The following is a 26642-nucleotide window of genomic DNA, read 5'->3' as shown; positions in this document are numbered from 1 at the left end:
GACTAAAGAAAGCCAGGAGAAGAGCATAATGAATAATCAAACTTCATACTGAAAGATACTGGGGTAACCTACTTAAACTGTATGTTGCCCTAAAAGTCTAGACATGATCTCCCTCAGCTCTGATTCTGTAAGTTTATGCCATTTTTCTCCTCAAACATACAGGTGTTTCAATGAAGAGAGTTACTTTGTTCTTAATTTTAAAATTGCAGATTGCCATGTGCTCTCTATTTATTGAGGCAATTTTTAATGTTACCAAATCCAGATTGTACAAATGATTCCTTTTCATGTTTCATCCAGACATCAATGTACATATATTTTAGGCACTAATTAGGAATTTGATTCATTTAGTGAAATGCAATTGAAGATTAATATCAATATAAGCTTTGGGGTTGTACGTATTATTTCAGGTACTTACTGCCAGTTTAGCTGGACTTTGTGTTTAATATTGCATATTGTAAAGTGATTAAAATTTCACCACTCAGATTTCTTCTGCTGTTAGTACTTTGTGGGTTTTTTTAAGTTGCTTTATAATAGCTCATTTCATTTATATTTAAGTTCATTATTCAAGCATAGTTTTGGACAAAAGGCATAATTAACAGCTGCACATATTTACTGTAGCCTTTGACTATGAATATGACTTCTGACTAAATTGATCATAGACTCCAAAAGAGCTAAAAGAGTGTTAACTTACTACATTGCATCTACTTTGCGTTCTTGTATTACAGAGCTCACCAAACATTTGTTAGCTTCTAAAAAGTCAAAGGGCAAAGAACAGCACACATTAAGTTATTGGGGCTCTAGGTTTTTAATTTTGTATCATCCAGTAATACTTCTGAATTTCGCCCCTTGGGTTATTTCTTCACATTAACCCTGACTGACGAAAGAGCCTGAGTCTAAAATCTAATAATCCAGAATTCAGTAAACAGAGGTGTGATGAAATTCTAAGTACTGTAATTATAACTATATTACAGTAGAATTTATAGGTTTTAAAGAATATTATAATAGAGCAAAGGTAGGATTTTTAAAATGATTTCTGGTACTACTAAATTTCAAGGGAAAAAGTTCTTTTGCTTTCTGATACACAGACCAAGGCCCAGGTCTTGTTATGTATGTGCTGGATTGCTGGGCACATTCTTTCATTTCTCTCCCTTTGTTGTAATATTTTTAAAAAGTGAATATTTTGTCACAATGAAAGTAGTATCATTTTTCATAAAGAAAAAATTCTAAATCTAATGAGACAGGAGAGAGGCAATGATCATCCATAATTTCACTTATCCAATACAAGTGTTGATAGTCTTTTTTTTTTTTTCAATAATCAGCTGTAATCTTACTATTATTTATAATTTTGTACATTGCTTTTTTAAATTGATTTACAGAATAATTGAACAAATGTCACATAGGGTTCCATTGTATATTGCATTTTAAATTTAACATTGTATCACAAGATTTTGGCATTTTATTACAACCTCTTTATAAGCATTCCCAATTTTTTTCTCATTACCAAAGTATTCATTATAGGACAAGTTTTAAACTATAGATAAGCATACAGAAAAAAATTTTTACCTGCTATAATATTTATATTCTTCTAAGTTGGAAAATTCTTAAAAACATAGACCATGTCTTAACTCTTTTTTTTGTTCTTGTTCATTGTCTGCTGCCTCAAAGGTGACTCTCTGAACTCTGGAGCAGCAAGGAACATGACTTCTTTCTTTGTTTACACTGTGTTAATCTCTCTTAACTGTTAAAGGGTTATAGTGGGCACTTTGTTACAGTAGAAAGAGTATGTATAGGCTTTGGGATCCAGTTCTGGTTCCACCACTTTTTTTTTCTTAACTGTAGATCTCTGGGCCGGGTATTGTCCAAATTTTGGTTCTCTTACTCATTCAGCAAATGTTTATTAACCAACATGTTCAGGTGCCAAGCCACATGGTAGGATGACAGAATGAAAATCTAGAATATAAAACAATGCTGTTCAAAGCATTCAGCCTGTAAACTGTATGTTCTTGGTCTGTGATGAGATGAACTGGCACCAGAATGCTCTGTACTGTTCGCTTCTGTGTGAAGATATTGTTACGGAAAAATTGGCAGCTGAACTAAATGGTGTATTTAGTGATGTAGTTGATTTTTTTCCTCACAGACCACTAGCACATTTGCAGATTTGCACGGATTCATAGGGTGCACTTGAAGTAGCTTTGGTGTAAAGTGACCCAAGAACTACTACTTAGTTAAATATAAACTGTCTTTTCTGTAATTTGGCCATTTATAGTTCCTAATACGATTCTTCTTGAATATTTTGCTGACAGTTTCCTTGAAAGCCTCTTCATTACATAATTTTCCTTTTCCCTTAATTGTAATTTCTAGGTACGGAAGAGTTAATTATGTCCTGGCTCGAAGGATAGAACTTTTAGAAGAAGTCAAACGATTGCAGAAGAGTCTCGGGGTTCCAGGAGATGCTTCATATACTTGTGAAACTGCAGGCTATTTCTTTTTATATCAGGTAAGAAGTTAAGGGGTTTTAAATCATACTTCACTTACATGGTCTTCAGTTAGAAACCGAGATGGGTTTTTTGAGCTATTTCTTGAAAGCTTAACTTTGCCCAGTGAGTAGATTAAAATACATGCTATTATCAAAGCGGTATTTGTGAGTGGTAAATGTTTGTGTTTCTTGTGATCTTCAACTTTCTAACTTTGCTTAATGGCTCACTCAATGAAAGGCCAATTGTTGGTTGGTACTTTTTAAATTTTCTTTTTTCCTTTTTGCTATTGAAAAAGTTTCTAATCTTTTTCCTTTTTTTTATTACTGTAAATAAGTAAATATTCTAGCTACCTAGTGGTAACAAAGTGCAGTTTTGTAACTTAATTTTACTATGCATATTAGTCAATTAATAAAGAAAAACATAGTCTTTAAAATTGTAAGCAATAAATTGTGTTTTAGAATTAGTTTCAGTGTAGGAGTTTAAGTGAAAATTCTTTTGACATCTATTGAGAGATGTCCTCTTTTGCTTTTGTGAGATTAGTTCTTTGGGTAGGAAACCAATGAGAAAGACAAATAAAATGAATACAGATAAACTTTAATAGTTAGTTGGTTTACTCAGAATTTTGAATGGACCAAGCTTAATCAAATAATGAAGATTTTTGTATAACTTTGTTCTTTTTGTACTAATTTTAGCTATAAATCATACCATTGAAATTTTAAAATGTAAATGGGTTTGTGCTCATTATCAGTGAGTACCCAAGCCAGTTGAGTCCATTTAAAATGAGCATATTTTCTGGTTTCTTACAAAACAGGGAAGATATGCATAATCCTGCAAAATAGTTTGCATTAAACTCAGACTGTTTAGAACTCCGAATAACAGAGTAAAGATCATGCTCAAATACATATTTGGCACAAAATAAAAATCACTAGCCTACCAGTAAAAACTACCATATTTTGCCATGTATAACATGCTCCCATGTATAATGTGCACCCACATTTTTGACCCAAACTTTCAGGAAAAAAGTCTCATTTTAATTTTTTAACTCAAATACTTATTTATATTTAGATACTTGGTTTTTTGTATTATAAAGGAATTTTAGCATTTATTTTTGAACATATTATGGCACAAGAAATTTTATATAACAAATAATCACAAAATACAAGAACAGATAGAAGATATTTCAGGTACTACCCAGGTATAATGCACATTCTTATTTTTCCCTCAAATATCTGGGCAGAAACGTGCACTCTATTATACATAGCAAAATACAAGTACTTTCATCTTTTTTTTATTTTTTTTAAGAATTATTATTATTATTTTTTAGTGAGGGGGAAGTGGGAAGTGAGGAAGAAAAAGGAGAGAAACATCAATGTGTTGTTGCCTCTCGCTCACCCCCTACTGGGGACCTGGCCCACAACCCAGGCACGTGCCCTAGACTGGGAATTGAACCAGTGACCTTTTGGTTCGGCACTCAGCCACTGAGCCACACCAGCCAAGGCAAAATACGAGTACTTTTAAAAGTTAGAAAAATAATCTATAAAATATGGAGACCTAAGTGATACATCTGGGGACTGTGAACTTGAGGCTTCACAGTATAGATCAACAATTTTCAACACATAAGGATCACATTGGGAAAAGTTGTTTAAAAGGAAATTCTCAAGGTCTGTCCCCAGAGAGTCTCTTTGAGTAGATTCTGCTTAAGGACCAAACTTTGAGAAACACTGAAGCTTTAACAGAAAAGACTTGGGAGAATTACAAAAGTTGAGATTAATTAAGTAGGAGCTTCATGGTAGTCATAGTTAACCTTATACCTGGATGTAATTGAACTCTATCATTAAAGTCATAAAATGAGCTTTCAAATGGGTACTCACCTTAACCAGAAGTTATTTAACTTCTTTACAAATGTACTGAAGAGAACTGGAAAAATTACAGAGGTCTGAGAGAAGGGTTAAGTGCCAAATTGATTAAAAAACTGCTAAAGCTGAACTTACCATGTGTGGAGAAAAACTGAGATAATGAAAATACAAGGAATATCTTCATTTGTTTTAAGCCTCAATAATAAACTGCCTTGCATAAACGGAGAATCTAAAATGTCTGAGATAAAGTCCCACAAGATGAACCTGACTGAGGTTTTTTTCCCCTTTCTGCATTTTTGATTAAAAAGACTTTTTCTATAATGTTAAAGGTTACTTTTATAAAAGAAGGGCAATCCCTTCAGTGACTTTGATAAGAAATAATTCTTTTGGGTCAAAATTGCTTTTCTTTTCCTTTACTTAGCACATCTTATTTTTACTAAATTTCTTTTTTGTTTTATCATGTAAAACAATTAACTGGCAAATTTAACCTCAACTTCATTTTATAGGTAATGTCTCGTTGGGAGGAATATATCAGCAAAGTGAAGAATAAAAGTAACGCATCGCCAGATGTTACTGAAGTCTCCACTTTCTTCCCTTTTCATGAATACTTTGCAAATGCCCCTCAACCCATTTTTAAAGGTCGATCTTATGAAGAAGATATGGAAATTGCTGAAGGATGTTTCAGGCATATTAAGAAAATCTTTACTCAGCTTGAGGTATGGTTTCTCAAGTTCTTTTAACTTTCCTTTAAAGATTTTAAGTTTCATTTTCTTTTTTTAAGTGAAGTAAATGAAATATTCAGATCTGACAGACTGGATTGTTACTTTTAAGTGAGCTTATTACAGATATTTATAGTTCTAGTTCAAAAAATAAGTAAAAATTAGATATGAATTGAATGCACATTTTTCTGGCTTTTCTGGTGTAGAAGTCTTAATATTTAAGAAAGGAATGCTTTCATCAGCAGATTCAACAATGGTTCTTTGGATTGGAATTTGAGACAGCCCCATGGCCATTCTAAGTTGTTTGTGCCACTTTCCCAGCAGGCAAGAAGTGAGATTGCTGGTTAGCCAGGGTGGTTGATGCTGATTACTGAAGTGAAGTAAGAATTACCGCTGTACAAAGGGGACAGAGAAGAATATGTTGGAACCCAGGGACTCCCTGGAATGCTTCCTGGTTTTCTCATTCCTTGTAGAAAACATCACTGGAAAACTGTAGCAATCCTGTAAAGGGAAACCCAGATTCCTCAGTAAGAGGGTTTAGGATTATTCCAGGTAAAAGGGCAGAGACTTTGCCTCTTTTGTCTTTGTACCTTTAAATATGATTATATCCCTACTTCCTGGAACAGTATCTGGCACATAGTACATATTCAGTAAATATTAACCTGTGATATGGGTAGGCGGGTGATGGTGAGTAAAGAATAATACGTGCATAGTGTGATAATAAAAATTTAAGAGCTGCAGAACAATATTATACTATGTTTATAATTATATAAACAAAAGTAAAATGATAAAAACATAATTATTATAGTAGCTGTCTGGAGAGGGGACGGGGAGAAGAATATACAGGGTATGTCACCTGTACCTGTAATGTTTTAATTATTTAAAAATCAAAATAAGAATGTTATTTAAAAAGTGTGTGTTAAGTATGATGCAGTGTTTAGATTTGATAAAACTCTGTTTGGCCTTGTTTGCTCCTTGCATCCATCTGTTGTCCATCCTCGTACTCTGCTCCATGGGGGATCCTCTGTCATGGTCAGGGACTGATCCTTGTAGGTTTAATTTCCCCGCTTCCCATGTCAGCTGACTTTTACTGGGTTTAGCCAATGAGAATTGTAGAAGAAATAAAAGAAAAAAGAAAGTCAGGCTATTTCTCCACTGCTTCTGTAGGCCATGGGCTTCATCTCTTTTGTGGCTCTAGTCTCTGCTGGTCTGCAATTCCTTGTCCCTGGGCTCTGATCGCACTGCCTCCTCCCTTTATCCTTCTTAGCCTAGGAAAGTCGTAACCTCCTGCTGTACTGATCTCTGGGTTACTCTACCGTTCCCTCAGTGACTTTTATGCTCCTCTGTCTCCTGTGTAACCAGTCCCCTGCGTTAAATTACCTTTGTTGTGAATACCTGAAATAGTTTCCGTTTTTCTGGAGGGACCCGGAGTAATATAGGTACAGTGGTGATTGATATTTTATTCAGCATTCTTATTGATCTTGTAAATGTTTTACCTTATACAAAAAACAGTCCAAATTGTAGCTTGAATATCAATTGTTACTTGAATTCACTTAGTACCTAATTAATAATGAAAAGAATTATGATTATTTAGGCCTCGTTTCTGATATATTTATATTAACTTATCAGGAATTAAGTCTGATGAACTGGATTGTGTGCATGTATGCATCAACTATGTTTATTTTCCTAAAGTAGTTTCTCACTGCCCCCCACGCCCACTCTTTCAGGAATTCAGGGCCTCTGAACTGCTTCGAAGTGGACTGGACAGATCTAAATACCTTTTGGTGAAAGAAGCCAAAATCATTGCCATGACCTGTACTCATGCTGCCTTAAAACGACATGATTTGGTCAAGTTAGGTTTCAAGGTAAAGATTTATATTTTAGTTCCTCAGTTCATCATTTGTTCAACTGTTAGTTTGTTTTTTCTTTTAAATGTAAGCCATTTCCCTTAGAGATTGGCTCACCTCTTATTGTAGTTTGCATTTATAATTACTTAAAAATGTCTCTTAAAACTGATGATAGCTTCTATGGTTATGTGATTAGTGAACTCTAATTATAATTTTTCTGAGTAATATGTCTGTTAAATAACATTATAACCATGTGATTATCTAACCAAATTCTAATACTTGTTAAGGTAGATTAGTATATTTTTCCTGTGTGAAAAAATCTCTGAACAAAACTAAAAGCTATAAAAATAACATTTGGTACCCTGGCTGGGTGGTTCAGTTGGTTGGAGCATCATACCATTCACCAAAAGTTTGCAGGTTCGATCCCCAGTTGGGGCACATACAGGGGGCAACTGATTCACATCAGTGTTTCTTTCCCTCCCTCCCTCCCTTCCTTTCTCTCTAAAACCAATAAATATATCCAGGGGCAAGCATTAAAATAAATAAATAAATACCATCTGGCAATGTTTTTTACCTATTAAACATCTATATGCTTGCATTGTTCATGTTTTAAGCACACATTCAGTCCCAGTTATTTGTTCATTCAGTAAATAAAAGCCTTCCATATGAGGATATGGAATACTCTTATTTAGACTGTAAAGATAAGGTATTAAATGACTTAATTACATGATAAAGACCAGAGAGCTAAAGAGCATAATATAGCCTGTGACGCAATTGAAATGGAGTGTAATAATAGAGCAGTAAATGTGAATTTGCAGACTGTCTGATTTTGCTAATGATACCTAAACTCTGATTTTAATGCAAATCATTTAACTTTTCTGCAACTGGTTTATCTGTGCTTGTTTAAAATAGGGTTAAGGTACTGGGTTGAATTCAGAGTTTGAAAAGCATTTGTTGTTGATGAAAGTAACTGACAATTTTTTAATGTTACATACTCACTGAAAGATAGGTGCTAAATAAATCTGAGGCAACAATTGTTTTTGGATGAAGGGCTCCTCAGCTCTGAGGTAGAACAAATGTGATGATTTATTGAAGGGTAGTGTAAAGTTCCCTCTTGCAAATTATTAGTGAGAATTTTTCACTTAAATATTTTATTCTTGGGGCTGACATAAGGTATACTTTGAATTTGGTATTAAATCATATTCAGTAACAAGGGGAAATGATGTATGTTAAAATTAGCATGTTACAGTTTCAGGCAGCCCTTCACGTTCATATTCGAAAAAGTATTACTTGTAGCTTGTCATGATTTTATTAATCGTTTTCCTCACTTACACTGTTCTACACATCTGAAGACAGCGTGCGAGTGCTGATGGTATCTCTTAGATTTTTTATGTTTTTAATTTTGAACTTTTAATTTTGTACAACTTATACATGTATCTGGATACATATATCTGGTGTAAGTGCTTAACAACCTTGTAGATCTGCTTAAAGTTTTAAAAGGCAGTCCCAGACTCCCTAATCCTCCCCAATTACTTAATCTTTCAACTCTTTCAGTATTTCCTTCAATATTTTAATCTATACTAGTAAAGAATACTAAATTTCCACTTTAGGCCTGTCTTTTGACTCTGTGCTGTCCCCAAGGAGACATCCATGCACGTTCGTGGGCTTTCTCCTTCCTAATATTCCCAATATAGTATGGCATGATTTTGCTTTGTGACTGAAATCTCCTTTTTTAAAAGCAAAAAAATACATACACACACACACACACACACATATTTATAAGTTAAGTTAAATTGCATTGCATTTTCAGGGTGTTCCAGAAAGTGGGCTCTTTAGACTGCCTTCTTTGAGCTTCCCCCGTTCCCTTGCGCAGTGTATCTGTTACCCTGAGAGTCCATGCAGGGACTTCTGTAAAAATGTGGCTTTTTGGACTCCTTCTTCTGAGCTCACACCAGGATGACACAACTATCCCCCTACGTTTCACTTGCCCAGAAAACAAAATAAGAGGAGAAAATCTTAAAAACAGGAAACAGGAATTCTAATACATACTTATGAGATTCTCAAAGAAGGTATTTTACCAATAAAACAAGGAATAAGATACACTAAGTACCCATCAGAATTAGACGTAGAGGGGGAAAGATAAAATGTTTTGAGAAATGACATAGAAGAGAATTAGGCAGATAAAAGACAATCATCAAAGAAAGAATGAAATTTCCTCATGTTGGAGAAAGAATTTTTTTTATTATTTTACAACTGCACAGTGCCTAACATTACTATAAACTGGGCTGATGAGAGGATACAGGTGTCAAACAGGTAAATACACAGAATTACAAATTGTGATGTGCTGTGAGACAAAGAAAAAGAATATTCAGAAACCCATTTTAGATTGGGAGGTCAAAGAAGACTTAGATACAGTGGGGTTTAACCTGATATTTTAAGAATGAGAAAGAGCCAAGCCAACACAGAGAGAGAATAGCATGTGCAGAGGGCCAGAGGCAAGAACGGTTTTGCCATTTCTGAGGAGAAAATAAAGTAGGTCAACATGGCTGAAGCTTTAATAAGGAGAATGACAGATAAAGGAGAGGAAGGCAGGGGCCCAGTTGACTAGAGATAGGACCTAAGTTAATACATCTGTTGCAGGCCATGATAAGAGTTTTCTTTGTCCTAGAACAATTGGAAGCCAGTGACAGTTTGACACCAGGGAGGGGAAGTGATTAAATGGCTGCTGCATCAGTGATTTAGGTGGTGTGAGACAGGAAGGAGGGGAACTGGTAAAAAGGTGGCTTGCAGTAGTCAGAGTAGTTGCTTAAACTGGAGTGATAGTGGTGGTGGAAATGGAGAAAAATGAATAGATTCAAGAGGGAGGTTTTGAAAGTGAAGTTTACTTCAGTGGTACTTGAGTAGTAAATGTGAATTTTCAACCCCTGCCACTTGCACACCCCCTACTGGGGACCTGGCCCGAAACCCAGGCATGTGCCCTGACTGGGAATGGAACTGGCGACCCTTTGGTTTGCAGGCCAGCTCTCAATCCACTGAGCCACACCAGCCAGGGCTGCTTTTTTGTCTGTCTGTTTTTGCATGGTGGTTGTGGTTATGACAGTAGTTGTTTGGCTTTCAAACTGTCTTTGAAAAGCTTTCCCGCTTCTCCTTTTCTCAGTATGACAACATTTTAATGGAAGAGGCTGCTCAGATTCTGGAGATTGAAACTTTTATACCTCTTCTTCTACAGGTAAGATACTGAGATCTGAGACAAAGTAAAGTTTGAAGAATTCCCAGGGGCAGCATTGGAAAGCTAGATAATTTGGGGGGTGCTGATTGCCATTAATATGTATTTTCCCTAACATCATTATGTTTGATAATCTATTTTAAGCCTTTAAACTTCCTTTAATCTATTCACTGGCTATTTAGTAGTTTGTGTTGTTTCTGGGAGTACTATTTAAAAATTCATAGTTCATCTCTTAAGTTTTAAAAAGAGTAATTCTAATCAAGAAATTGCATTTTTATGCAGTTTGGATAGAAGATAGGCTATATTTTCATCTCTTTTACAGTTGCTTTTAGAATTATTTTTGATGCTTACTGGGTACGTTGCTTTTCTTTATTTTATGCCTAAATTTTTTTGAGCTACATGATGATGATTAAGTACATTTCTTATTGTACAATAGTCTTTACTTTGGAAGTATTAAAGACAAAATGTAGAATTCCAAATTTAAAAATAAAGACTGCTCTGGCTTCCAGCCAAGATAGAGGCGTAGGTAGACGTACTGCGTCTCCTCGCACAACCAACAGAAGGACAACAACAATTTAAAAACAAAAAACAACCATAACTGACAGAAAATCTAACTGCACGGAAGTCCGACAACCAAGGAGATAAAGAAGAAACATTCATCCAGACCAGTAGGAGGGGCGGAGACGGGCATCCAGGGCAGAGATGGGCAGCCGGGGCAGAGAGGACTTGTGGCAACACGGCAGCTGGTGGACCCGGCAAGGTGGTGGATTGAGGAATGGGGCAGGCAGTGCAACACCTATCAGACTCTCCAGCCCCACATTCACACATGGATAAACCAGGAGGAACTGTAGGGGAGCAAAACAGACTGCAACCCAGGGCTCCAGCTCCAGGAAATAAAGCCTCAAACCTCTGATTGAAAACACCCGTGGGGGTTGAGGCGGCAGCAGGAGAAACTCCCAGCCTCACAGGAGAGGTCGTTGAAGAGACCCACAGGGGCCTAGAGCGTGCATAAGCCCACCCACTTGGGAATCAGCACCAGAAGGGCCCAATTTGATTGTGGGTAGCAAAGGGAGTGACTCAAATCCAGCAGAGAGTGGAGCAAGCGCCATTGCTCCCTCCCAGCCCCTCCCCCACATACAGCACCACAGCACAGCAACCAGCATTACCCCACCCCAGTGAACACCTAAGGCTCCTCCCCTTTAAGTAAACAGGCGAGCCAAGACAAAAATAAATTGCCCAAATGAAAGAACAGATCAAAGCTCCAGAAAAAATGCAACTAAGCAACAAAGAGATAGCCAACCTATCAGATGCACAATTAAAAACACTGGTAATTAGGATGCTCACAGAATTGGTTGAATTTGGTCGCAAATTAGATGAAAAAATGAAGGCTATGCTAAGAGAAACAAAGGAAAATGTACAAGGAACCAATAGTGATGTGAAGGAAACTGGGACTCAAATCAATGGTGTGGACCAGAAGGAAGAAAGAAACATCCAACCAGAAAAGAATGAAGAAACAAGAATTCAGAAAAATGAGAAGCTTAGGAACCTCCAGGACATCTTGAAACGTTCCAACATCCGAATTATAGGGGTGCCAGAAGGAGAAGAGGAAGAACAAAAAATTGAAAACTGATTTGAACAAATACTGAAGGAGAACTTCCCTCATCTGGCAAAGGAAATATACTTCGAGGAAGTCCAGGAAGCTCCGAGAGTCCCAAAGAAGCTGGACCCGAGGACAAACACACCAAGGCACATCATGATTACATTACTCAGGATTAAACATAAGGAGAGAATCTTAGAAGCAGCAAGAGAAAAGGACACAGTTACCTACAAAGGAGTTCCCATAAGACTGTCAGTTTGATTTCTCCAAAGAGACCTTACAGGCAAGAAGGGGCTGGCAAGAAGTATTCCAAGTCATGAAAGGCAAGGACTTACATCTAAGATTACTGTATCCAGCAAAGCTATCATTTAGAATGGAAGGGCAGATAAAGTGCTTCCCAGATAAGGTCAAGTTCAAGGAGTTCATCACCACCAAGCCCTTATTCTATGAAATGTTAAAGGGATTTATCTAAGAAAAAGAAGATAAAAAATATGAACAGTAAAAGTGACAGCAAACTCACACTTATTAACAACCACACCTAAAATAAAAACAAAAGCAAACTAAGCCAACAACTAGAACAGGAACAGAACCACAGAAATGGAGATCACATGGAGGGTTATCAACAGGGGAGTGGGGGGGTGGAGGTACAGAGAATAAGTAGCATAAATGGTAGGTAGAAAATAGACAGGGGGAAGGTAAGAATAGTATAGGAAATGTAGAAGCCAAAGAACTTATAAGTATGACCCATGGACATGAACTATAGGGCGGGAAAGTGGGTGGGAGGGGTTATGCAGGGCAGAGTGGAGTGAAGGGGGGGAAATGGGACAACTGTAATAGCATAATCCATAAATATATATTTTTTAAAAAGAATAAAGACTGTCTAATTTATAGATACACTGGATTCTAAAAGTAGTTTTAAAAGCCAAGTTATTTGGAACTTGAAATGTATTTTTTCAGGATACGTTTGAAGGAACAAGAAGACACATAGAGTAGGAAATTGAAATAGTGTAAGAAATTTAAAAAGGTAGAATTTTTACCGCTGTTCGGGGGTTCAGAACTGGCTCTCTGCATGGTTTTGATGCAGGTGTTTACTTTGACATCTTTTAGACTGTTTCCCTATGTGTGCGTCTGTTCCCCTCTATGCACTCTTTGCCTAATTCTTGCCTAAGCCTCCCAGACCTCTTTGGATTACCCTACCTGTTAAAATAGGGTAATTCCCTGCTTGCCACCTCAGTCCCCCTTCCTCACACACTGACAGCCAAGGGCAATGGTGCCCATACTGGGTTCACAAGTCATTCTATAATTTGCCAGGTTCCTCTCTGGAGCTGGTGAATATGAAGAATTGTGAGCTAATGAAGCCATTTTGTGACTAGCAAGAATCTTGTACAATAAATTAGAGACTAGTAGAGTAGTATATCAGTTAGAATATTTTGCCAGTTCCTCACTTGTCTTTTTTAGAATCCTCAGGATGGTTTTAGCCGACTGAAACGATGGATTATGATTGGGGATCATCACCAGTTACCACCAGTCATTAAGAATATGGCCTTTCAAAAGTATTCAAACATGGAGCAATCTCTCTTCACTCGCTTTGTCCGAATTGGAGTTCCTACTGTGGACCTTGATGCCCAAGGGAGAGCCAGAGCAAGGTAACGGGGGTGGGGGAGAAGGGATTACTCCAATCTAGGGACCTCGGTTCCGTAATCCAAGTCTGTGATAACGTGTTCTATATAAACTCAGCACTCCCCGTTCTCCAGGAACTGGCCATCTAAATATCTGAAAGTGCCTTTATTGCCTTTGACATAGGGTGTGAATTAACCAAATTACTTTTTTCCACTGGCCCTTCTTTTTATGCCCCAGAAGATACAGAGTTAATATCATTTTGAAATATAAAGCAAAAAGTGAACAAGAGGAGAACACCCAATTCTTGCTTTATAAAGTGTACAGGGCCTATCTCATAGTTACCTTAAATTTCCCTCAATTTATAGAAGTTTCCCTGCTTTTTAAATTTCAGTGAAGATAGCATTTACCTTAGAGAACACAATGGAGCTGACATTTCTGTAATGTCATCTACCTTCCGATTTGGTTAGTCGAAGTAGGGAGGCAAAGGTTGAAAAAGCATTACTGCTGGAAAGATAAGCACAGAATGGGTGCCGTGAAAATTAAGAGGAAGAGCACAGTCCCTTAGAAATGCTCTTATGTACGTTAAAGGGGGTTTACCTTGCTGATATTTCCTGCTGGGGGGGATTTGTCTTTGGAAAGCTTGTGCAACCTCTACAACTGGCGATACAAGAAACTAGGCAACTTACCCCACGTGCAGCTCTTGCCGGAATTTAGTACGGCAAATGCTGGCTTCCTGTATGACTTCCAGCTCATCAACGTTGAAGACTTCCAGGGAGTAGGAGAGTCTGAACCGAATCCTTACTTTTATCAGGTAAGAAAAGAACATAAAACTTGTAAGTTTACTTTGCAAATGCTGGGCCTAGATCAGTTATACAGAACCATTTGACTAGTCTTTGAATAAAGGATATTAGATCCCCTCCATACAGACAACACAAAAAATTTAATTTCAGATGGATTGAAGATACATACTCAAACTATAAACAAACATTCTAGAAAGAAGAAAATATTGATGAATATATAATGTTCGGGTAAGAAAGGTCTTATTAACTAAGCTTGTTACCAAAAGCAAAGATCATAAAGAAAAGTACTAGTTTGAGAAAAATTTATTTTCAGTATTTAACTTCAATCAATGGGTTGAAGTCTGAATGTATATACAACTCTTATAAATTGCTCTTTTAAAAAAATGCAATAAGGACAAGAATATGCAATTCATACACATAGGAAAATATAGATTTATAGCAAGCATAAGTCACTGGAACATATTTTCAGCTCTATAGGGGTAGATTTGGGGAAATTCTATACTCGTGTAAAACTAGTAGGAAAGTAATTGGGTAGACAGATTGTCAGTATGTATTAAAAGCACAATGTTCTCACTTCTAGGAATTCATCCTTTAAAAAATTAGATGAATTTTTCCAAAGACTGGTGTGCTAAAATGTTTATTTTATCTTTTTCTTTTACTACAAATTGTTTTGGAAATAAGAGACGACCTGAATAGTCATATTATTACCTCTTCCATATAATGAAATACTGAATTGCCACTAAGAATGATGACATTATAACTTGGTTTACTAACAGGAGAAATGGTTATGCTATATTAAATGAAAAAAATCAAATTGTGAGTGTATCTATAGTGTCCTGTTTTATTTTTAAAAAGAAACAGAAAAACACATACAGAAAATATATGCTGATAATCTATACAAAAAGATCTGGCAGCATATACACCAGAAGATTTCTTTTACCTGCGTTAGAGTTGATGCTTAGATAAATGTAGTTTGCTATTGATAAGAAAATCAATAAGATTTACAGTCATGTGACATCTTTTCCCTCCTGTCTTCCAAAGAACTAGAAAATTTAAGAGAGAGCTTAGTCTGTGTGAGTGTCACCAGAATAGAAATGATTTTTCTTCAGGTCTTCCTGTAATTTTCCTGTTTCCTTGACATGAAATCCAGCTTTTTGTCTTTCCTCTTTGATATGCTTATATTCTCACTTTAATTTCTTCCCTCATCTCATACTTTCAATTTAGTCTCTACTGACGTGGACTAAATATAAATAGGCTTGTGTATGCTTCCCAGCTTTCAAGTTCAGTTAAGCCTTGGTTTTAAACTCCTTCTCACTGATCTTTAACCCGTCTCTCACGTCACACACAGTAAGCCAGACTGACCAATTTGGAGCCACACCCTCTTTCCACCTAAAGTGGTCTGGTAGAGGTGGTAGCCATCATAAGAGAACAAACATAAAACACACAAAAAAATACTATGAAGTAGAAAGAAGAAGGAAAAACACTGTGAAATTTGAGAGTCGACTACAGTAGTGCTACATATATATGCTTTTAGATTGGATTTTGTATTGCCTTGTAAGACAGTTACCTCGCCCGGTTATGTTAGTTTCTGTCCATAACTCTAGTTCCAGTATACTGTAGCAGAACATTACTGATCTGTATTGTGACTGTTGTGGTTCCAGAAATATTAAGTCTTCAGGTTGGTAACTTTTATCTTATGATATTACATATATTACAATTTATTGCAAATGTCAAATAGTAATGTTTACATTATTTTATGTTTATTATCAATGTCATTCTAGGATAAGGTTATTCATCAGTTTTACATAAGATGTTCACTTGTCCAAATTAATTAACTCTTCACTTCTTGAAGAGTGGTAAATGAACACATCGTGCTAGTGAGCCATTTTCTCTATAAAATTAAAACAAAAAGGCATAAATGCTCAACCTGATTATGTTTGCATTACAGAATCTTGGAGAGGCAGAGTATGTAGTAGCACTCTTCATGTACATGTGTTTACTTGGTTACCCTGCTGACAAGATTAGTATCCTAACAACTTATAACGGGCAAAAGCATCTTATTCGTGATATTATCAATAGACGATGTGGGAGCAATCCATTGATTGGAAGACCAAATAAGGTAATTTTATGAATATAATACCTATGTTTTCTTATTCATGATTTTGGTAAGATGGAAAGATTTATATTTACTATGAGTTATTTATATTGTTCCACTTTGTCTTTTTGTTATCTCCTTTTAAAATGTGAGAAAATGCAATAATATGAACTATAAATGATTCTCTGGCAATCCTATCTGACATTGTTAATTGGTTTGCTTTGAACTTCTGTCTCAGCTACTACACTGAAGGTTTTTATTGACAGTAATCAGAAGTAAATGTGTCTAAAATCTTTTGTTGTAAAAATGATGGATAACAATATTACATTATTTAGGTACTGTTAGAGTAGAAGTAGGAGTTGTATCACTTTTTGTTTTGTTTGCAAAGGTATAGTCTGTACTGCCTCTTACTGTGTGTGCATAAAGGAGTGTCTTTTCTTGAAGATAAAGGAAAATTGTAAAGTGAATCCATATCAGATTTTTTTTATAATGGGGTTTTTTTAATTATACGTAATATGGACACAGTTATTTAAAGTTAATAAATTTTTATTTAAGGACTTTCACATGTTGTGATTCCACGAAATCACATGTAGTTTGTGTCATATTGTATTGGACAGTACTCATCTAGGCAGTGAATATAAGTAAGGTTAATAAAATGTTCCCAATAGACTGGATGCTAGCAATGTAGCCAACAAAACAGTGGGGAAAATGTTTTGTGGTCACTTCCATAGCGAATGAGAAATTGCTAGACCTAGGATTTTTTTATGTTTTTATTTTTTATGTGATATGATGGAGTAATATCACATAAAAATACACTGGATTTTATTAATAAAAGGTTGAAAATTTAAAGGAATAATGAAACAGATATATTAATATTGATGGGATTAGGACTTTGGTTGTGAACGTGGCTATAATTAAAGCTCTTTCACCTTTTCTCGGAAATAACCCAAAAGTAAGAGGGAAGTGAGAGAGGGAGAAGACAAACCCCATTTTTAGTGAGATGACACAGTATGGTGACTAAAATCATGAAGGAAATGTGGGAAGAAGAAAATTTAGTGGACTAGTTTTTAAAGGCCAGCAAAGTGCGCTTCCTGCAGGTGAGTGGCATACTCCGAAGTAAGAGCCACATCCCTGTTATTCAATAATGGATGCAGATTGGGGTGAGCAGAAGCCTTCTGGGTCCCAGGTTGGTTCAAAGAAGCCTACAGGTGAGCTACATTTGCCATAGCTTTATTTTCAAATAGCTGTATTTGCAAATAGACTGTCTCTGTAGTTGCAGAATAAAAGAAAACCTTCTGTTGTGAAAACCATCCAGCCTTTAGAAAACAGCCCTGCTCACCCCAACCTAATGTCTTAATCAGTGATGAAATAGTGGTGAAAAGGAAACTAGCACAAGCTTGATTTATGTAGCGGGAAAAAACAGGTAAAGAGCTTCAGACCATACTAATTGACAAGATGCATGTTCCAGAAAACATGTTGGCTTGGAACATGAAAATTTTGAATATACATTTGGCTTTGATTTTAAAGTACTTAATGAAATAACCATATCTGTAAGGTAGCTACAAAGTAGAAAAATTGAGGAATTCAGAAAGAGTCAAAATGTGAACTAGAAGAAAATAAAACAAAAATTATAGAAATGAAGACAAAATCAAAAGCACTGCAGTGAGGAATAGGCACTATAAAACACTCCTTAAGGGATATAGAGAGTGAAAATGAGAAGCTAGTAACTTTGAAATGTAGAAAGTTTAGAAATAGAAGGACCTCAATATCTGAGTTCTTTTATTTATAAGTAACAGAAAAGCTTAAATAATAAAGTTTCTCTCTCCCATAGCAAGATGAAAGTAGCACGGCCCCAGGGTGGGGGTGCAGCGACCCAGTGCTGTCCTCAAAGACCAGGGTTCATTTCCTCCTTCTGCCCCGCCATTCTCAGTTTGTGAGCCCAGTTCTCAGATAAGCTCTCCATGGGGTAAGGATGGCAGCAAAACTTCCTCTTGTAACTTCCACACACAAGAGCAAAAGATTTGTATCCAGAATAATAAGGACCTCTATCAATGTAAATGTCATTCTTAAATGACGAAAACCCAATACCAAATTAGCAAATGTATTGAACAGACATTTCACATAAGAGAACATACGAATGGCCAATAAGCCCGTGAAATAGCGCTTACCATCGACAAATGATAACAACAAATGTACCGTCAGAGAAATGCAAATTGAAACTATACTGATGTACCGCTGCAAGCCCAAGAGAAAGACTAAAATTAGAAAGATTGACTATAGTTAAGTGTTGACAAGGGTGAAGAGCAACTGGAATTCTGGAACTGGAACATGGCTGGTGAATGTGTAAAGTGATACCGCAACTTTGGAAAACAGTCTGACAGTTTCTATAAAGTTACACACACCCTTTCCATACAGCTCAGCAATTTCACTTTTAGATTTCATCCCACAGCAGTGAAAACATGACACAAAAGTATTTATACAAGATTTCTCATTGCAGTTACATTCAAAATAGCCCCAAAGTAGAGACAACCCAGATGCCATGACCAAGGGAATGGGTAAACAAATTGTGGTACATGTATTCAGTGGAATACTAATCAGCGGTTAAAAAAGAAAGCACAAACTTTTAATGTACACAAATATGGATGAATCTCAGGAACATTACACTGAGTGAAAGAAGTTAGACAAAGAGTACATAATTATTCCATTTTTATGGAATTCTTGAATTGCGGAAAAAGTTCTATAGTGACAGAAAGCAGATCAGTGGCTGTCTGGGGTTGGGAGGATGCAGATTTGACAACAAAGGGGCCTGCGGTCTTGGAAATTTTGGTTGTGGCAGTGGTTGTATGAGGGTATGTGTTGTCGGAATTTACCCAGTTGCACACTGATCGTGAGTGTATTTTACTGTATGTAAATTACAGCTCTGCGAACCCAGATTAAAAATAAGGGTTCACTTCCTAAAGGTAGGACCATGATTGTAGTCTGTGCAGGAAAAACATTTAAACTTTTTGTTGAATTAATGAAAAAGAGATACATGCCTGAGTGCCAATATTAGACGGAAACCTCCCTGAATTTTCTTATTATACATGTATTTTCAACCTGAACAAGAAGTACTATGAAGATTACTTGTGTGTGTTTTGTCAGAGGAAGGCTTTAGATGAGAACTAGAAATGTGTTAAATAACTGAGCAAAACTAAGTTATACAGATGGGCATCACACCAGGAGACCAGGTAATAAGCTAAACACAGTCCCTGTTTCATGGGGTTGAGTCGTCTAGTGGGGAAGACCATTAATTCCACGTGCAACTACTGGGCCGTCAGCACAGGAGGTGACGAATGCCGCAGCGGGAATGCCGTCGGGACGGAGCCTAATCCGGTTCCCGTGGCTCGTTTCAGTTCATGTTCATTGGCTGGTCCTTTGAATTCCAAGAATATGGTCATGTTTGTTTAGGGATTGATTAGAGTCTCATTGTTGAAAACATACCATATTCACCATTTTTTCTTCCTAGGTGACAACTGTTGACAGATTTCAGGGTCAACAGAATGATTATATTCTTCTTTCTCTAGTGCGAACCAGGGCAGTGGGCCATCTGAGGTACGTAAGGAAAAACTGTCATAATATTACTGAACTTCACTGTCTGCTTCAATTTTAAACTTCTGTGGCTAAGTAGTTTTACTTTTTTTAAGTTTAAAGTATAATTAATTGTTAGGCAGCTTTTGATACTATATGTTGGACTATAACAATATCAGATTCAAACCATCACATTGCTTCTGAATTTTTTGAATTTTAAATGTTTTAGTAGTTTAAACTTTTTTAGTCTTCAGTAGAACTCAGAAATAACACTTTATCATAAAATCTTAATATATGTTCTGTATCTGTTGGAAACTTACTATTGGAAATTACAGGAAATAAAGTGGTTCAAAAGTCTCTTCAGAGTGGACTTTTCACTGCACAGGATTTCTGATGTTCCTCCATAGTCTCTCGGCGTCAGTGGTAGAGGATAAAGGGACCATTTGTTCTCCCGGGATTAAGAATTGTCAAAACAAACAATAATCTATTTTTGTCATTTGTTGTGATGTATTTATATGCTAGAGATTTATAGGAATAATTTCTTCTTATTATTACAAAGCAGCCATTTAGTTTTATATAAGCCTTGATCTGTCATGACTTAATAGCAAAACTATATGGAGAGTTCATTTTATTATTTTACTTGGTAGATGTAAAAAGAAAATTCTCCAAGCTCTCATAATGTTATCATTAAGTCTAGATCTGTTTGGAGCTTAGCCCAGTGATCAGGCTCCATTAGACTGATAACTTTTATGTAAGAGTGAGCAAGGATAGGATGTTTCAAGAGATTGTTTTAAGATAACAACATTCTAAAACACTTAATTTTTGCTTATTTCTCTAAGTATCAAGCATGTATTTGGAGACTAACCTTTCTAAAAAGCAGTTCCTTTCCCACAGTGAGATTTATAGCTAGCTACCGTCTGAATGGAGCATTACTAGGGTTTACATAATTAAAACCTCTCAAAAACTCACAGTGTGCCTACATGAATGCCTTCCTCGCCTCCCTGCCTTTTTTCTTACCCTGCAGGGCTTTGTCTTTTCCAGATTCCCATGAGTTTCGTTCCGTGCTATTCTTGGCCTGAATTTTCTGAGAACTTAAAAAAAAAAATGATGGTAAAATGCTTATTATAAATGAAGGGTTAAAAACCTGATTTCATATTGTCATACATATCAAGATTTTCTAAGCAAAAATACCATTATCCGTGTAATCAGTCCTCTTTGTATCGCCAAAATTTGCTCTTGAATATCCAGCTCCTTCTTGGCGGGGTGGAGGGTGGTGCTGGTGATGGTTCAGGTGTTGTTCAAGTATGTAGAGGTGTGTCAGTTTAGCCATTACTTACGCTTCCAATTACCCAATTCCTTAGGTACCTTAGCTAGAACTTTATCAAACTTTTCATAGAATATTTCGTTTTACAGAGATAATCTTTCATATCTTTCCTTTTGTAATATTTCAAGTTTCAAGAGACCAAGAAAACCTACTTTCTTTCATATCTCTCTTAAATAATAGCTTTATTGAGATACACTCATACACTATACAATCCACATGAGGACTGTAAGTGTCTCAGTCAGTGGTGGTTAGTATGTTCATAGAGTTGTGCAGCTATCTGCACAGTCAATGTTAGAACATTTCCACCACCCCAACAAGAAACCCTGCGCTTACCAGCAGTCACCCCCGTCTTTTCTCCTCAAGGCCTTGGCAACCACTGTTCTACTTCCTGTCTTTGTAGATTTGCCTATTCTAGGCACTTCGTGTAAATGGAATCACTTGGCATAATAATTGGTTCAAGGGTTCTTTCATGTTGTACCATGTATGAATACTTCATTCCTTTTTATTGCCAAATATTATTCCATTATGTGGATATATCACATTTTATTTTGCATTTATCAGTCATTGGATATTTGGGTTTTTTTTTTTTTTTACTTTGTGGCTATTATGAATAATGTTGCTATGAACATTCATGTACGAGTTTTTGTGTGGACATGTTTTTCATTCTCTTGGGTCTAGTTACCTAGGTCATGGGTAACTCTTTTGGTTTTCCAGTGCCTGTCATATTTCTTTTGCTCACATCTTTTTCATCCAGGGTAAACTCAGGTGATTGTATAGGGCCAGGCTATTCAGCTTCAGTTCCAGAGACCTGACTTAGGGTACTGTGTAGCTCTTTAGAAGCCAGAGTAGTGAGACATTGCTACTCCCTTTTCTAGCATTCATTGTTCTTGCCCCCACCTGATTTGAGTAGCCAATAGAGTGCCCGGGTACCAATAGAAATGACTGGCACATGTTCCTTGCAAAGCAGTGAAACCGAAACTTTTTTGTGTCATGTCCTCATAAGGGGTTCTATCAGAATGCTGGCTTGTTTACCAATGCTGTTTCTGTCCAGCCATGGTCTAGGGACTGTGAAAGAAGATGGTGATTCTCACAGCCCTGGGTTCAAGATACAGTTCCAAGGAACCCTGTCTGCTCATTTATTTTTTGCCTGGTAGATAGTCATGTTCACGGTGTTTGGTCATTCATTTAACAAACACTTTGAAATCGATCTGTTATTTGGTAGTGTGCTGGGTTCTTGATGTATAGAAGTAATTATAGTGTTCACGATCTCTACCCTCATGAAGCTGAGAGTCCAGATGGGGAGACAATAAGCATATCCCCGGAAGATACCTGCATTCGAATCTGCAGAAGACTTTAGTCTAACTGTCCTCAAGTGCAGGGGGGTCAGTTCAGCATCACTGCAAGAGCACTGTGTCTGTGCTCTGCCCAGAGGTGCAGAGCCTTCTCCACATGAAGGGGAGAACTGCTCGTCACCACAGAGTCATTACCATGGAAACCACAGTTTACGTCCTACTTCCACCACTACCATCCTTTTTCCCTGACAGCATTGTTTTCACTGTACTTGCCTTCATAGTAGTGTGTGAGAAGTCCAAGTGACAGGTATTTCTGGTATTGTACACCTAGTTACCAGTGTTGGAACCACCCACCTGTAGCATGACCCCTTGGGGGTCTAAGGAAATGTGGGGAACATGGAAAACAATTGGGTGTGCTGTAACCGAGAAGATAATATTTCTCCTGACTCCCATGTGTCACAAATGTAGAAATTCCTCAAAACATTACTGAAAAGGGATATGTTTTCTTCTACCTAAATGAACCTCTCGTAGTTTTGTGGGGGGGTGGGAGGTAGGTATCCCTAGTTATTATATGATCTTTGTAACATTTGATCTCTTTAACACACTAATACTTTCATTCACGGAAGTCTTCTTTTTTGTAGAATACTCACAAATTCAAATAGCCTCCTAAGAGCATCTCAAGAAAACAGTCTGTATTTGAAACCAAAATGTGTTTTTCTTACTAAAACACATACTAGTAGTGATGTGAAGTTAGACTTAATGTATAGCCCTCCTTTTATAAATTTACTTGATTCAAATAAAGTTTTAAAAGCATATATTGCCTTTAAAAGATAAAGAAAACTGACAGTTTATTAGTCATACGTATAGTTGTATCATTCAGTTTAGCCATTTTTATTACTATTTATGTGAACATTGAATACTACTATAGGCCAGGTATTGAGCCTAGGTACTAGCGTAAATACATGAGTAAGGCATGGTATTATGTTACGTGGTGTCATATCATCATACTATGTGTTTATATTTGTAATTATTATTAAAATAAGTATAAAGTATAAAACAATGTAGTGAGAATTATCTGGGAAGTAAAACTTGACTTTGAAGAGCCTGAGAATTTGGTATGAAAAGAGGAAGGGTTGGTTCAGATTGCTTTAATAGTGGTGGCTGACAACTGAACCATAATACCAATATGGCTACTGAGATCTTTTCAATCATGCATTGGTTATTTTGTGATTCTCCATCCCACCCCACCCCCCCAAAATAGCCAATGTAGAGATTAGTAATAAAACATTAACCTTGTACTCAGCTCACTAGTCACATAACATTGATTAACTTAATGTTTGCTCTGTTAAGTTTTGAAAAAAATTAACTTTTTATTGACACAGCTTAACAGGAATATTTCATGAAATATGTAAGAAAAAGCTGCATAAATAACGTTATTAATCTTGGTATGTTAATTAATTTTGTTTATTTTCTGAAGGGATGTTCGTCGCTTAGTGGTGGCCATGTCTCGAGCCAGACTTGGACTTTATATCTTCGCCAGAGTATCCCTTTTCCAAAACTGTTTTGAACTAACTCCAGCTTTCAGCCAGCTCACTGCCCGCCCACTTCATTTGCATATAATTCCAACAGAACCTTTTCCAACCACTAGAAAGGTAAGACTTTATTCATTGCATAGAGCTGCATTCTCTTATAGATGACCGCATTAGCTAGAAACATCAAAAAAGTTCACCAATCACTGGCTTAGAGTGCTACTTGCATTAAGGAACTAAATTAGATTTTCTATATAAAAATAATATATGCCAGCATTTATTGAGTACTCACAATGTATCAAGCAATTAGTTCTTTGCAGATATGATCTCATTCCATCTCAGTAACAGCCCTTTTCAATAGGTTTTCTTATTAACCTAACTTACACATGCAAAAATGGACAATTAGAGAAAGTAATAAATGGTGAGGCGTTATGAACATTTTATAATTGACTGTAAATAGCAAAGTTGTTCACCTTTATTTAGTATAGTTTAGGAAGAAGTACAAATTTTGCCTTTTCTTCATTTCCTTTACCCACAATGATAGAGCGATATTTCTCAGATGCTGTCAGAAACCACCCCATTAGAATCACCTCATCCCGTCTCAGACTTACTGAATCTGAACCTCTTGGAGCCAGAGCCCAGGCCTCTGTGGTTGAACCTTCTCCCCCAGGTGGTTCTGATGAACATCACCAAGTTCACAGTTTAGACTACTGTTTGCCAGCATTTTCGACTGTGTAGTTTATTAGTAAAAATTCCTTTTGAATTTTCACCTTCATGACTGACGGTTGAGATATTGTTAGCTTCTTACTGTAGATATTGTCAGCTTCTTATTTTTTAGAAAAACATAAATAGGAAGAATAGTTTTAATATTTTCTTTCTGAATAATCTTGAGAATTGCCTTTGAAGCATATGTAGTATTAGACCATATTGATTTTTCTATTTCAATTGATGGTTTATCTCTTTTTCTTCTACATTAGTTAGGAGACCAAAGCTCATATTTTATTTACCAGCCTGAAATTGTATTAAAAGCTAATGACTCTTAGCTCCCCCTAATCTCTGTATTTTCTAAATTTAAATTGAATCACTCTTCTTCATGCTTTATTGGAATCACATCTCACATCTTTTACGTCCTCTAAACCCTAATAGTGTTTATACATAAAATGGAGACATGGAGTAAGTTTTTAATGGAATGTTATTTCTTAGTGTTTTTCACTTTATATTTAACTCTCTTTTTGCTTTCTTCTAGAATGGGGAGAGACCATCTCATGAAGTACAGATAATAAAGAATATGCCCCAAATGGCAAACTTTGTATACAACATGTACATGCATTTGATACAGACCACACATCATTACCATCAGGTGAGTTTTCTCAGAACTGACTCTTGTTTTTCTTGAATAATCCCTTTTGTTTCAGAATAAACCTTTTTTTAAAATATAAGTATAGTTGGCATACAATATTATATTAGTTATACTAAGTTCAAGTGTACGGTGTAGTGATCTGGCATCTTTACACCTTACGGTGTGCTCACCCCACCAGCTGTGGTGATTGTTTGTGCCTGCTCCGCCTCACTGCAGTGCGTCAACGCCACGCCCCTTCACGGCAGAGTGAGTCTTTAAACACTTGATTCCTTGCAGAAAACTGGCCAAATCAAAGTGGGCTGTTACCATTCATGCAACATCCATACGTTCAAAACATTTTTATGTAGATATGATTTGGCATAAAATAAATTCTACGTAAACACTACAAAGTATACAATTTGATATGTTCTGATATATAGAGATATAGAGATAGATAGATGATAGATAAATAGGCAGACCAATCTCTGAAACCTTCTTCACAAGCAAGATAATGGACATATTATCTCCAAAAGTTTTCTCATGCTCCTTGGTAATCCCTCTCATTTTTCACTAGTCCCTCTACCACCTTTTCTAGGCTCCAGGCTCAGCATTTAGAAATCTAGAGCTACTCCAGTGTGCGAGGGGACAGAAGACTTGTACCCTCCTCCTCCCTCCCTGCTGGGGCTTTGTCCCACAGCATGGTTACCCCCTGCCACCCACAGGGCTCCTTGATTGAAGGTGGCACTTCTTTTTTTTTTTTTTAATATATTCATTATGCTATTACAGTTGTCCCATTTCTCCCCCTTCACTCCCCTCCATCCCGCCCACCCTCTCCCTCCCACATTCCCCCCCTATAGTTCATGTCCATGGGTCATACTTACAAGTTCTTTGGCATCTACATTTCCTGTACTATTCTTACCCTCCCCCTGTCTATTTTCTACCTACCATTTATGCTACTTATTCTCTGTACCTTCCCCCCCCTCCCCCTCTCCCACTCCCTTGTTGATAACCCTCCATGTGATCTCCATTTCTGTGGTTCCATTCCTGTTCTAGTTGTTTGCCTAGTGTGCTTTTGTTTTAGTTTTAGGCGTCGTTGTTAATAAGTGTGCGTTTGCTGTCATTTTCACTGTTCACAGTTTAGATCATCTTCTTTTTCTTAGATAAATCCCTTTAACATTTCATAGAATAAGGGCTTGGTGGTGATGAACTCCTTGAACTTGACCTTATCTGAGAAGCACTTTATCTTCCCTTCCATTTTAAATGATAGCTTTGCTGGATACAGTAACCTTGGATGTAGGTCCTTGCCTTTCATGACTTGGAATACTTCTTGCCAGCCCCTTCTTGCCTGTAAGGT

The 26642-nt window shown here is 36.6% G+C and overlaps 1 protein-coding gene across 1 annotated transcript in view; it reads left to right on the top strand.

The window, feature by feature from the left end:
* The window catches only part of AQR (aquarius intron-binding spliceosomal factor), a 112721-nt gene that overhangs the window by 76541 nt on the left and 9538 nt on the right, over positions 1-26642 (top strand). Inside the window, exons 25-34 of the mRNA XM_024567336.4 lie at positions 2362-2497; positions 4840-5049; positions 6780-6917; positions 10057-10128; positions 13181-13368; positions 13982-14153; positions 16091-16261; positions 19743-19828; positions 23898-24072; positions 25196-25309. Coding sequence (XP_024423104.1) covers positions 2362-2497; positions 4840-5049; positions 6780-6917; positions 10057-10128; positions 13181-13368; positions 13982-14153; positions 16091-16261; positions 19743-19828; positions 23898-24072; positions 25196-25309 — 1462 coding nt within the window. The remainder of the gene's footprint in view (positions 1-2361; positions 2498-4839; positions 5050-6779; positions 6918-10056; positions 10129-13180; positions 13369-13981; positions 14154-16090; positions 16262-19742; positions 19829-23897; positions 24073-25195; positions 25310-26642) is intronic.

The sequence above is a fragment of the Desmodus rotundus genome, chromosome 7 (genome assembly GCF_022682495.2).
Source record: "Desmodus rotundus isolate HL8 chromosome 7, HLdesRot8A.1, whole genome shotgun sequence".
In the NCBI taxonomy this organism is placed as follows: domain Eukaryota; kingdom Metazoa; phylum Chordata; class Mammalia; order Chiroptera; family Phyllostomidae; genus Desmodus; species Desmodus rotundus.
This window is presented reverse-complemented; position numbering and strand designations above follow the sequence as displayed.